Source organism: Borostomias antarcticus (assembly GCF_949987555.1).
Source record: "Borostomias antarcticus genome assembly, chromosome: 12".
NCBI classification, from domain to species: Eukaryota; Metazoa; Chordata; class Actinopteri; order Stomiiformes; family Stomiidae; genus Borostomias; species Borostomias antarcticus.
In genome coordinates this window covers 1282017-1294516 of record NC_140245.1, presented here as the reverse complement: position 1 = coordinate 1294516, position 12500 = coordinate 1282017, and the positions used below count along the sequence as shown (strand labels likewise).

Genomic DNA, 12500 nt, shown 5'->3' with positions numbered 1-12500 from the left:
TCTCCCCCCCCAGTCGGGCGGAGGGGCCCGGGTCTCTGCGGTCTGTTCAGTGGCCCCCTCCTTGGATCTCTCAGATAAATAGTCTGTCTGGAGAAGAGCCCATCGATTTGAGTTAAGTGGAGGAAGGGGTGGTCACTGGTCAGGGAGGGGCTGTGGGCATAGCGGAGCGGAGCGGAGGACCTATTACCCACGAGGCCGTGCGACGCCGCGCTCACCGGAGCGGGGGGCTATTCAGCCCGACGTTAGCATGTTAATCACCTGAGCCGCGGAGGCCTGTTCACAGTCATAGAGGCGGAAAATGGCGTCGGCGTGGAGATTGATGATGCAGAGACGCTGTAATACAGCGCAGCTCCTCAGAGAGATGACCACCGCGCTGCGAAGGACGCTCTGCAGGCGGGGGTTGATGGTCTCTCCAGGCGTGGGTTGATGGTCTCTCTAGGTGTAGGTTGATGGTCTCTCCAGCTGTAGGTTGATGGTCTCTCCAGGCATGGCTTGATGGTCTCTTCAGGTGTGGGTTGATGGTCTCTCTAGTTGTAGGTTGATGGTCTCTCTAGTTGTAGGTTGATGGTCTCTCCAGGCGTGGGTTGATGGTCTCTCTAGTTGTAGGTTGATGGTCTCTCTAGTTGTAGGTTGGTGGTCTCTCTAGTTGTAGGTTGATGGTCTCTCTAGTTGTAGGTTGATGGTCTCTCTAGTTGTAGGTTGATGGTCTCTCTAGTTGTAGGTTGATGGTCTCTCTAGTTGTAGGTTGATGGTCTCTCTAGTTGTAGGTTGATGGTCTCTCTAGTTGTAGGTTGATGGTCTCTCTAGGTGTGGGTTGGTGGTCTCTCTAGTTGTAGGTTGATGGTCTCTCTAGGTGTGGGTTGGTGGTCTCTCTAGTCGTAGGTTGGTGGTCTGGGTGCTGACTGCCTCTGTGCCTTTCTGTCAGTATCCAGGAAATAGAAGTCATATTATGGTGCGTTCGTTTATAAATGGGAGGTGGCAAATTGCGACTTGCTACTAGGAATGATTAAATAAAACACCTCATGAACTCGCACTTCCTTGTCGCAAATTCGGATATGTTTCTCAGCCCCCAGTTGCTCGAATGCACTAGATATAACTAGGTAACTGTGATATAATGGTATATAGATATAACTAGGTAACTGTGATATAATGGTATATAGATATAACTAGGTAACTGTGATATAATGGTATATAGATATAACTAGGTAACTGTGATATAATGGTATATAGATATAACTAGGTAACTGTGATATAATGGTATATAGATATAACTAGGTAACTGTGATATTATGGTATATAGCTCGAATGCACACAGGTCGGAGGTAGGTATTTTGCCACTTGCGACTTGCCACTTCCGACCACAAACGAACGCACCATTAATGGGCCCGTTTACAGACTCCGAGAACATACATGCATGCTGAGACACAGCAGAGAGGAGCTCTTTCATTCCGGCCTGTCTGCAGGACCGGTTCTGTTCCCTGGCCAGTAGTAACGTGCACCCTAACAGCAGTGTCTGCCTCTGTGTGCATCTGAGTGTCTGTGTGTGTCTGTGTGTGTCAGTGTGTCTCTGTGGTGAGTCAGTGTCTGTCTGTGTGTGTCAGTGTGTCTGTGTGTCGGTGTGTGTCAGTGTGTGTGTCAGTGTGTCTGTGTGTGTCGCTTTGGATAAAAGCGTCTGCTAAATGACTGTAATGTAATGTGTCTGTGTCAGTGTCTGTCTGTGTGTGTCTGTGTGTCAATCAATTTCACTGTCATTTTATTTCTATAGCACCATTCATACAAATCAATGTAGCACATAGTCCTTTACATAACAAGAGATGGATGAAAACATGAGTCTGTGTCCACCTGTAGCTGAACAGCGTGAAGCTTACAGCTAGGGCTGGGTATCGATTCCAACTTCAAGAATCGATTCGATTCCGATTCACAAGGTTCAGAATCGATTATCACGATTCGATTCGACTCGATTCAGTATCGATTCGGTTAGTTTTTGAGCTGTAATCTTAATTACATGACAGCCAAGTTATGCAACACATCAATACTACGGCTGTGTATCGATATTGATTTCCAAAAATGAATGAATGAATTAATCATTGAATGAATGAATGAACTATTCATTCCTTCATTTATTCATTCATTCATTAAATAAAAGATCGATTTTGGAATTCATGAATCAATTCTGAATCATTTGATTCAGAATCGATTCTGAATCGATTCATATATTTTTTTAAATCCAGCCCTACTTACAACTGCGTAAAGTGCACTAGTGCTGGAGTTTAGAGCTAGCTAGTTTACCGATGTTTTACAACTACATTAGCAATGAGCGTTGTGTTTTTGCAGACTGCAGATTAAATAGCCATGTTAAGATAGCTCGCTAATGTTAGCTAGTGCTAACGATCGCTGTCTCTGCGGTTTTGCCAAAAACCCGACCGTTCATTCTCAGAATATCCTTCTACAGTTCTAAGTTAAACTTTTTTTAAACTGCAAAAAAAGCCTTTAGCTCATGGCGCTAAAAAGCGCTTGGAACACATCTCTCGTCTCTATCGCGCCCTAGAGCTCATTACCCATTGTAAACATTAAGAAAACAGCGCCAGCTCTAACTCTTTCCTGGTTGGAAACGAACTCTAAATCATGTAAACACAATGACAACTGATTTCAAAGAAACAATACCATTAAAATAATTTTAAAATTACAACAAAAAATAAAATAAAAATGCAGAATGGTAAAACAAGCAGTATGGTAAACCAGGCAGACGTACATATGACATGAAGAGAAATGCACCAAGAAATGGCCTTGTTTTGATTTAATTCACGTATCCGCCCAGTGACTCATCAACTTTTGAATTATATGTGATGCCACAGGATCCAGGCTAATTTAATTTTTCATAATACAGTCAGTCAATGTTTATCTGATTTGTTTTTCATGAATCAGATATTATTTTGTTTTACACATGTATAGAAAGATAAGATACTATTATTTGCGGAAACAGCAAAGAAATAAGTTGATATCTATCCATCTAAAGCTGAATTGACTCGATTAGATTGATTAGAGTCCGGGACTCTTAGAGCAGTGTCTTATCCACTCAGCCACCGGGGGCAGTGTGCTAAACCTGGCAGGAGAAGTACAGATGACGTGAGGGGGAATGGGACAAGTTTGGTTCTGATGTCATCCGCGTATCCGCCCAGTGATTCGGATCTGCACCAAAGTGTAGTGGGTTCTAAGATGGCCCCTGATACACCAGGACACGTCTACACACCACAAATATGCTCCCAGGATGTTTTATTGACACTGAGGTGACGTTTCGGGCTGCAAGCCCTTCTTCAGACCACGCTACACCCATTACATTACATTACATTACGTTACAGTCATTTAGCCGACACTCACTGAGTTTAGTGAAAATCGGTCTGGTAGTTTTTGCTTAATCCTACTAGAGAACGAACCAACGAACCAACGAACCAACGAACGAACCAACGAACGAACCAACGAACGAACCAAAGAACGAACCAACGAACGAAATAACAAACACACGCGACTGAAAATATACTCTCTTTGTGTGCGTGTCTATGTGTGTGTGTGTGTGTGTGTGTCTGTTTGTGTGTGTGTGTGTGTCTGTGTGTACAGTATGTGTGCGTGTGTCTGTTTGTGTGTGTGTGTGTGTGTCTGTTTGTGTGTGTGTGTGTGTGTGTCTGTTTGTGTGTGTGTGTGTCTGTGTGTGTGTCTGTGTGTGTGTGTGTCTGTGTGTGTGTCTGTGTGTGTGTCTGTGTGTGTGTGTGTGTGTGTGTGTCTGTGTGTGTGTGTGTGTGTGTCTGTCTGTCTTTGCTGCTGAATCTTCCTCTGCCCATCCATGGAACTGCTTCACATGCGTGACTTCACTCCATCTCCATAGCAACTGTTGCTCTCCAACTGTAATCTGTGCAAAAAAAAGAAAAAAGATTCACTTCACTGAAAAAAACAGACACAGTGTAAAATCTGCAGTCACCTCTCATGTGTTTTTGCACTGGCGAGGTTGAAAGATGCCCTAGAAATGATAGCAGCCATACTGCCACATAGTACCCTCAGCTAGATGTCTGGTAATCTAACCTCCAATCAGGGTTAGGTAATGGCTCAGTCTCAAATCGCTTCCGTTTTCCATTTTATCACGAGGCATCCGACTAATTGGACCAATCCTTTCATTCCAGTGATGCTAGTACTGTTTAGGACTACTAAAGAACCATTGTCCCATTCATCATCAATAGTTGTGCTGTATGTAACTCGGGTTTAATCAATGTATCATCCTCCTCCACATTGACGATGTGCCCAAGGCCTCGTTAACCGGGTAATTGGTTATGACGATTCATCATTCTATAGCACCTCTCTGTGTTCACCGCTGCACTACTGCACCCCCTAGTCCTCTCTGGAGCGCGGGCTAGACGAGGTGCTGATGATAGAGGATGATAGAGGATGTTAGAGGATGTTTGAGGATGTTTGGTGATGTTAGAGGATATTAGAGGATGTTAGAGGATGTTAGAGGATGTTAGAGGATGTTATGATGTTAGAGGATGTTAGAGGATGTTAGAGGATGTTAGAGGATGTTAGAGGATGTTAGTGGATGTTAGAGGATGTTAGAGGATGTTAGTGGATGTTAGAGGATGTTAGAGGATGTTAGAGGATGTTAGAGGATGTTAGAGGACATTAGAGGATGTTAGAGGATGTAAGAGGATTTTAGAGGATGTTAGAGGACATTAGAGGATGTTAGAGGATGTAAGAGGATTTTAGAGGATGTTAGAGGACATTAGAGGATGTTAGAGGATGTTAGAGGATGTTAGAGGATGTTAGAGGATGTTTGAGGATGTTTGAGGATGTTAGAGGATGTTAGAGGATGTTAGAGGATGTTAGAGGATGTTTGAGGATGATAGAGGATGTTTGAGGATGTTAGAGGATGTTAGAGGATGTTAGAGGATGTTAGAGGATGTTAGAGGATGTTAGAGGATGTTAGGATGTTAGAGGATGTTAGAGGATGTTAGAGGATGTTAGAGGATGTTAGAGGATGTTAGAGGATGTTAGAGGATGTTTGAGGATGATAGAGGATGTTTGAGGATGTTAGAGGATGTTATGATGTTAGAGGATGTTAGAGGATGTTAGAGGATGTTAGAGGATGTTAGGATGTTAGAGGATGTTAGAGGATGTTAGAGGATGTTAGAGGATGTTAGAGGATGTTAGAGGATGTTAGTGGATGTTAGAGGATGTTAGAGGATGTTAGAGGATGTTAGAGGATGTTAGAGGATGTTAGGATGTTAGGATGTTAGAGGATGTTAGGATGTTTGAGGATGTTAGAGGATGTTATGATGTTAGAGGATGTTTGAGGATGTTAGAGGATGTTAGAGGATGTTAGGATGTTAGAGGATGTTAGAGGATGTTAGAGGATGTTAGGATGTTAGAGGATGTTAGTGGATGTTAGAGGATGTTAGAGGATGTTTGAGGATGTTAGAGGATGTTAGAGGATGTTAGTGGATGTTAGAGGATGTTAGGATGTTAGAGGATGTTAGAGGATGTTAGATGATGTTAGGATGTTAGAGGATGTTAGAGGATGTTAGAGGATGTTAGGATGTTAGAGGATGTTAGAGGATGTTAGATGATGTTAGATGTTAGAGGATGTTAGAGGATGTTAGAGGATGTTAGAGGATGTTAGAGGATGTTAGAGGATGTTTGGTGATGTTAGAGGATGTTTGGTGATCTTAGAGGATGTTTGAGGATGTTAGAGGATGTTATGATGTTAGAGGATGTTAGAGGATGTTAGAGGATGTTAGAGGATGTTAGGATGTTAGAGGATGTTAGAGGATGTTAGTGGATGTTAGAGGATGTTAGAGGATGTTAGAGGATGTTAGAGGATGTTGGAGGATGTTTGGTGATGTTAGAGGATGTTAGAGGATGTTTGAGGATGTTAGAGGATGTTAGAGGATGTTAGAGGATGTTAGAGGATGTTAGAGGATGTTAGAGGATGTTAGAGGATGTTGGAGGATGTTTGGTGATGTTAGAGGATGTTAGAGGATGTTTGAGGATGTTAGAGGATGTTAGAGGATGTTATGATGTTAGAGGATGTTAGAGGGTGTTAGAGGATGTTAGAGGATGTTAGAGGATGTTAGAGGATGTTAGAGGATGTTAGAGGATGTTAGGATGTTAGAGGATGTTAGAGGATGTTAGAGGATGTTAGAGGATGATAGAGGATGTTAGAGGATGTTAGAGGATGTTAGAGGATGTTAGAGGATGTTAGAGGATGTTAGAGGATGTTAGAGGATGTTAGAGGATGATAGAGGATGTTAGAGGATGTTAGAGGATGTTAGAGGATGTTTGAGGATGTTAGGATGTTAGAGGATGTTAGGATGTTAGAGGATGTTAAAGGATGTTAGAGGATGTTAGAGGATGTTAGAGGATGTTAGAGGATGTTAGAGGATGTTAAAGGATGTTAGAGGATGTTTGAGGATGTTAGAGGATGTTAGAGGATGTTAGAGGATGTTAGAGGATGTTAGAGGATGTTAGAGGATGTTAGAGGATGTTAGGATGTTAGAGGATGTTAGGATGTTAGAGGATGTTAGAGGATGTTAGAGGATGTTAGAGGATGTTAGAGGATGTTAGAGGATGTTAGAGGATGTTAGAGGATGTTAAAGGATGTTAGAGGATGTTTGAGGATGTTAGAGGATGTTAGAGGATGTTAGAGGATGTTTGAGGATGTTAGAGGATGTTAGAGGATGTTAGAGGATGTTAGAGGATGTTAGAGGATGTTAGTGGATGTTAGAGGATGTTAGAGGATGTTAGAGGATGTTAGAGGATGTTAGGATGTTAGAGGATGTTAGAGGATGTTAGAGGATGTTAGAGGATGTTAGAGGATGTTAGTGGATGTTAGAGGATGTTAAAGGATGTTAGGATGTTAGAGGATGTTAGAGGATGTTAGAGGATGTTAGAGGATGTTAGAGGATGTTAGAGGATGTTAGAGGATGTTAGGATGTTAGTGGATGTTAGAGGATGTTAGAGGATGTTAGGATGTTAGAGGATGTTAGAGGATGTTAGAGGATGATAGAGGATGTTAGAGGATGTTAGAGGATGTTAGTGGATGTTAGAGGATGTTAGAGGATGTTAGAGGATGTTAGGATGTTAGTGGATGTTAGAGGATGTTTGAGGATGTTAGAGGATGTGAGAGGATGTTAGAGGATGTTAGAGGATGTTAGAGGATGTTAGAGGATGTTAGAGGATGTTAGAGGATGTTAGAGGATGTTTGGTGATGTAAGAGGATGTTAGAGGATGTTAGAGGATGTTAGAGGATGTTAGAGGATGTTAGAGGATGTTAGGATGTTAGAGGATGTTAGAGGATGTTAGAGGATGTTTGGTGATGTTAGAGGATGTTAGAGGATGTTAGAGGATGTTAGAGGATGTTAGAGGATGTTAGAGGATGTTAGAGGATGTTAGGATGTTAGTGGATGTTAGAGGATGTTAGAGGATGTTAGAGGATGTTAGGATGTTAGAGGATGTTAGAGGATGTTAGGATGTTAGAGGATGTTAGAGGATGTTAGTGGATGTTAGAGGATGTTAAGATGTTAGGATGTTAGGATGTTAGTGGATGTTAGAGGATGTTTAAGGATGTTAGAGGATGTTAGAGGATGTGAGAGGATGTTATGATGTTAGAGGATGTTATAGGATGTTAGAGGATATTAGAGGATGTTAGAGGATGATAGAGGATGTTAGAGGATGTTAGGATATTAGAGGATGTTAGAGGATGTTAGAGGATGTGAGAGGATGTTATGATGTTAGAGGATGTTATAGGATGTTAGTGGATGTTAGAGGATGTTAGAGGATGATAGAGGATGTTAGAGGATGTTAGGATGTTAGAGGATGTTAGTGGATGTTAGAGGATGTTAGAGGATGTTAGGATGTTAGGATGTTAGAGGATGTTAGAGGATGTTAGAGGATGTTAGAGGATGTTTGAGGATGTTAGAGGATGTTAGGATGTTAGAGGATGTTAGTGGATGTTAGAGGATGTTAGAGGATGTTAGGATGTTAGAGGATGTTAGGATGTTAGAGGATGTTTGAGGATGTTAGAGGATGTTTGAGGATGTTAGAGGATGTTAGAGGATGTTAGAGGATATTAGGATGTTAGAGGATGTTAGGATGTTAGAGGATGTTTGAGGATGTTAGAGGATGTTTGAGGATGTTAGAGGATGTTAGAGGATGTTAGAGGATGTTAGTGGATGTTAGAGGATGTTTGAGGATGTTAGTGGATGTTAGAGGATGTTAGAGGATGTTAGAGGATGTTAGAGGATATTAGAGGATGTTAGAGGATGTTAGAGGATGTTAGAGGATGATAGAGGATGTTAGAGGATGTTAGAGGATGTTAGAGGATGTTAGAGGATGTTAGAGGATGTTTGAGGATGTTAGAGGATGTTAGGATGTTAGAGGATGATAGAGGATGTTAGAGGATGTTAGAGGATGTTTAAGGATGTTAGTGGATGTTAGAGGATGTTAGGATGTTAGAGGATGTTAGGATGTTAGTGGAGGTTAGAGGATGTTAGAGGATGTTAGAGGATGTTAGAGGATGTTTGAGGATGTTAGAGGATGTTAGGATGTTAGAGGATGTTAGAGGATGTTAGAGGATGTTAGAGGATGTTAGAGGATGTTAGAGGATGTTTGAGGATGTTAGAGGATGTTTGAGGATGTTTGAGGATGTTTAAGGATGTTAGTGGATGTTAGAGGATGTTAGAGGATGTTAGTGGATGTTAGAGGATGTTAGAGGATGTTAGAGGATGTTAGAGGATGTTTAAGGATGTTAGTGGATGTTAGAGGATGTTAGAGGATGTTAGAGGATGTTAGAGGATGTTAGTGGATGTTAGAGGATGTTAGAGGATGTTAGAGGATGTTAGAGGATGTTAGAGGATGTTAGAGGATGTTAGAGGATGTTAGAGGATGTTAGAGGATGATAGAGGATGTTAGAGGATGTTAGAGGATGTTAGAGGATGTTAGAGGATGTTAGAGGATGTTAGAGGATGTTACAGGATGTTAGAGGATGTTAGTGGATGTTAGAGGATGTTAGAGGATGTTTGAGGATGTTAGAGGATGTTTGAGGATGTTAGAGGATGTTAGAGGATGTTAGAGGATGTTAGAGGATGTTAGAGGATGTTAGAGGATGTTAGAGGATGTTAGAGGATGATAGAGGATGTTAGAGGATGTTAGAGGATGTTAGAGGATGTTAGAGGATGTTAGAGGATGTTTGGTGATGTTAGAGGATGTTAGAGGATGTTAGAGGATGTTTGAGGATGTTAGAGGATGTTAGAGGATGTTAGAGGATGTTAGAGGATGTTAGAGGATGTTTGAGGATGTTAGAGGATGTGTACTGACGATAGAGGAAGTTAGAGGATGTGTGCTGATGTTTGTAAATGTATATTCATGTGTCTGTTGCTGATGTTGGTGAAGGTGGGTTCGTATGTACGGGGCGGCCAGATGGTTGGAGCAGATTTGCTCTCAGAGCCTCCACAACCCAGTCTCTCTCTCTCTCTCTCTTAGGCTTGGTAGGACACACACAGACACGAACGCACACACACACACACACACACACACACACACACACACACACACACTAGGACAACCCAACCAAACACAGAGAGCGCTCAGATTGTAGACAGACCGACTGATGGATGAATAGGATCATACGCTGCAAACACACAAATAAAATCACACCGCAGTTATGCTTCACAGACCCTGGCAGACGCTCCCATAGTGGATTCATGAGCTCATACACACATCACATCACGTGACTCCGGCGGAGAGACGTTTGCTGCATCTTTTGAGTTCAAAGGTCGAGATAGCCTGGCTGCCAGTGATTCCCAACCAAAGAAAATATCTCTTTGCCAATTTCTCGTATCTGGAGGGGCACTTATGAGCGTCCATCTGGCGCCATCTGTCACTTTCCCCGCCTCCGTGTCAAGACGAGGGAGCGCGACAGCCTTTTCACAGTCAGGCCCTGAAACTCCACGCAACAGGGCTAACACGGTGTTAGCATCTAACTGAGACGGTCCAGCGTGGCCGGTCTGAGGCCCTTACCTGGAGAGCTCCCACTATCTTATATCTGTAGCCTACCGATGACCCAGTCTGGTGTAGAAACGCTTCCTCATGGCTCGGATCTGGACCAGGACGCCGTTAGCTTTGCTTGTAAGTTGACGGAAGCTGTGTTTTGAATCCCTGGGAGGGGCGGTCAGCCTTTGTTAGTGGTTTCAGGAGGACGGAGTGTGTAAGGGGTCACACCTCATCTCTCTGCCCCCCCCCCCCCCCCCCCTGTGGAGACAGCTCGCAGGCTGGGCTGATCAGTGACCCCGAATCCACTCACTGTGATCTGAACTCTGAGCGCCTAGGTACGGGATCGTAGGGGTCATCTCGCTCTGTCAATGTTCTCATTCAGCACACAGAGAGAGGGGTGGGGGGGGGGGTTGGAGGGGGGGAAGGGGGTCTGCATAATGAATCTCTTAATGTCTCCTGAAGTATGATGGCAAGGTAACGTCACGAAAGTGGGTTTGGGGTGGCTGAGTGTAGGCTAGCCTCCAATAGGAACCAGTGCTACCAGCAGCCACATGTAGCCTATGTGATGAGGTAGCCTAAGGCACAGTGGCTCTGCTTTAAAATGGCTGAATGAATGATGGCTGAACTTATTAACATAACGTCAGTGGACTGTGTTTGTTCCTGAAAGCTGAAGTCATATTTTTTTACGCTCGGCATCCTCCCACAAGAAAAACAGGCTTTTTGAATTAACACCCGGATTTGAAATTTACTTAGCGAGACGGTTTAATGACTTCGACGTTCTCCAAATCCACTTTCCCTTTGGAGAGTCGGATCTTCATGAATTAGTGAGTGGTGTGCATAACCGGGACGCGGGATTCGGCGTTTGAACCCGAGCGCTATTCTGCTCACGGCAAACTATTTCTCTACCGCGTTTGTATCCCTAGGAGCCCAACCGCGATGAGACATTTTACTGAAATATTCAGAAGCGAAGAAAATACACACACACACACACAAAACAGGCAGGTGTTCTGTGTGAGATGTGTGAGATGAGTGGAAGGCCAAAGGTATGTACCAGAGGTGGAATGAGCTTATTCGGTGTAGTAGGCTGTGTTGTTGCGCCACTTGCCGGCTTCATGTTCAGGATATTAAAGCTTGACCTGCCCACGGCTTATAGGCAGCCTCTTAAAAACCCACCTCGGCTGTAACCGACGTCGGAGGCGGCTGCCCTAGAATCGAGTGCGACGAGGAGACGACAACGGCCTGAAATAGCGTTGGAAATTCTCCAAGGTGCCCGCGACCTTGATTTTTGAAATACCCAGCATCCCTTTGTGTCTGGGCCGCTGACAACCCACATACAGGTGTTGAGGTTGTTGTAGAGACGGGTTATTCACCGTGTGGCTTAGCCAGGCAGCAGCAGCTCCTGCAGGTTTGTGTGGGGGGGGGGGGGGTGGAGGGGGTGGGGGGGTATTAAGCTGGCGGCGGACAGGAGGGTGAGGGGGCAAAATGAGAAAAATGTCACTGTCAAGATGGTGTTATGCTGTCTGGCGGGGTTGGTGGGGGGGGGGGGGGGGCAGACAGGGAGGCCAGACTATCAGAGAGAGCCTGTAGGTCTGTGGGACAGCTAGACTAGCCCCCCCCCCCTCCCACCCACCCACCACCAGCTCACCAGCGCCGCCTCCAACCACCCGATCCCCAGCCATCCATCTCCCTGGGGGGCCGCGGGATTGTGGGCGACCGCTGGACCGAGATGATGCCTCTCAATAGCAGCCTTTCATGCTGATTTGTCACCACCAAGAGCACCCATGGGAACGGCCGATGTGTATGGGGGCGGACCCCCCCCCCCCTGTAACCCACCCCCCCCCCCCGGTCCCTCAGGAATGCGTCCCCTATGCGCCGGGGACGGGTGACACTGAATCCTTGTTTTCCGTGCTCCGATTGTTTTCTGTTTTGTTCCGTTATTCCTCCCAGTAGACCCCTGGGGGGCGGGAGGCTCTGGCCACGATGCTCATTTTCATTTTGTACATTTTCAATTTTCTTTTGTTTTCATTTTCTTGTCTTATTTTTTAATCCTCGCCTACATTTCATATTTAATGTATTTGTTTTCCCACCCTCCCACACGGACACAATCACACTAAGCTTATACAGTAAATCTCTATATCTCAAACTAAGCCTATGTACAGTACATACCTCAGAGAGCTCAAACAGGACACCATTGACCCGCCTACAGAAACCAACTAGACCAACACGTACCATCTTCCTGGAATTTCTCCTCTTCTTTTTCTTCACTTTCTCCTTCTCTCTCTCTCTCTCTCTCTCGTTCTTCCCATCCCAGGTCAGGACCGCAGTGAGGCGGGCCTGATTAAGCGTTTCCGTGGTGATGGCGTGCGCTACAAGGCCAAGCTGATCGGGATTGATGAGGTGACGGCGGCGCGCGGGGACAAGCTGTGCCAGGACTCCATGATGAAGCTCAAGGTGTGTGTGTGTGTGTG

At 44.4% G+C, this 12500-nt stretch overlaps 1 protein-coding gene across 1 annotated transcript in view; it reads left to right on the top strand.

Annotated features, from left to right (window-relative positions):
• The window catches only part of dab1b (DAB adaptor protein 1b), a gene marked incomplete at both ends in the record, with an annotated part of 33134 nt that overhangs the window by 1725 nt on the left and 18909 nt on the right, over positions 1-12500 (top strand). Inside the window, one exon of the mRNA XM_084447162.1 lies at positions 12344-12483. Within this exon, the coding sequence (XP_084303288.1) occupies positions 12344-12483 (140 nt within the window). The remainder of the gene's footprint in view (positions 1-12343; positions 12484-12500) is intronic.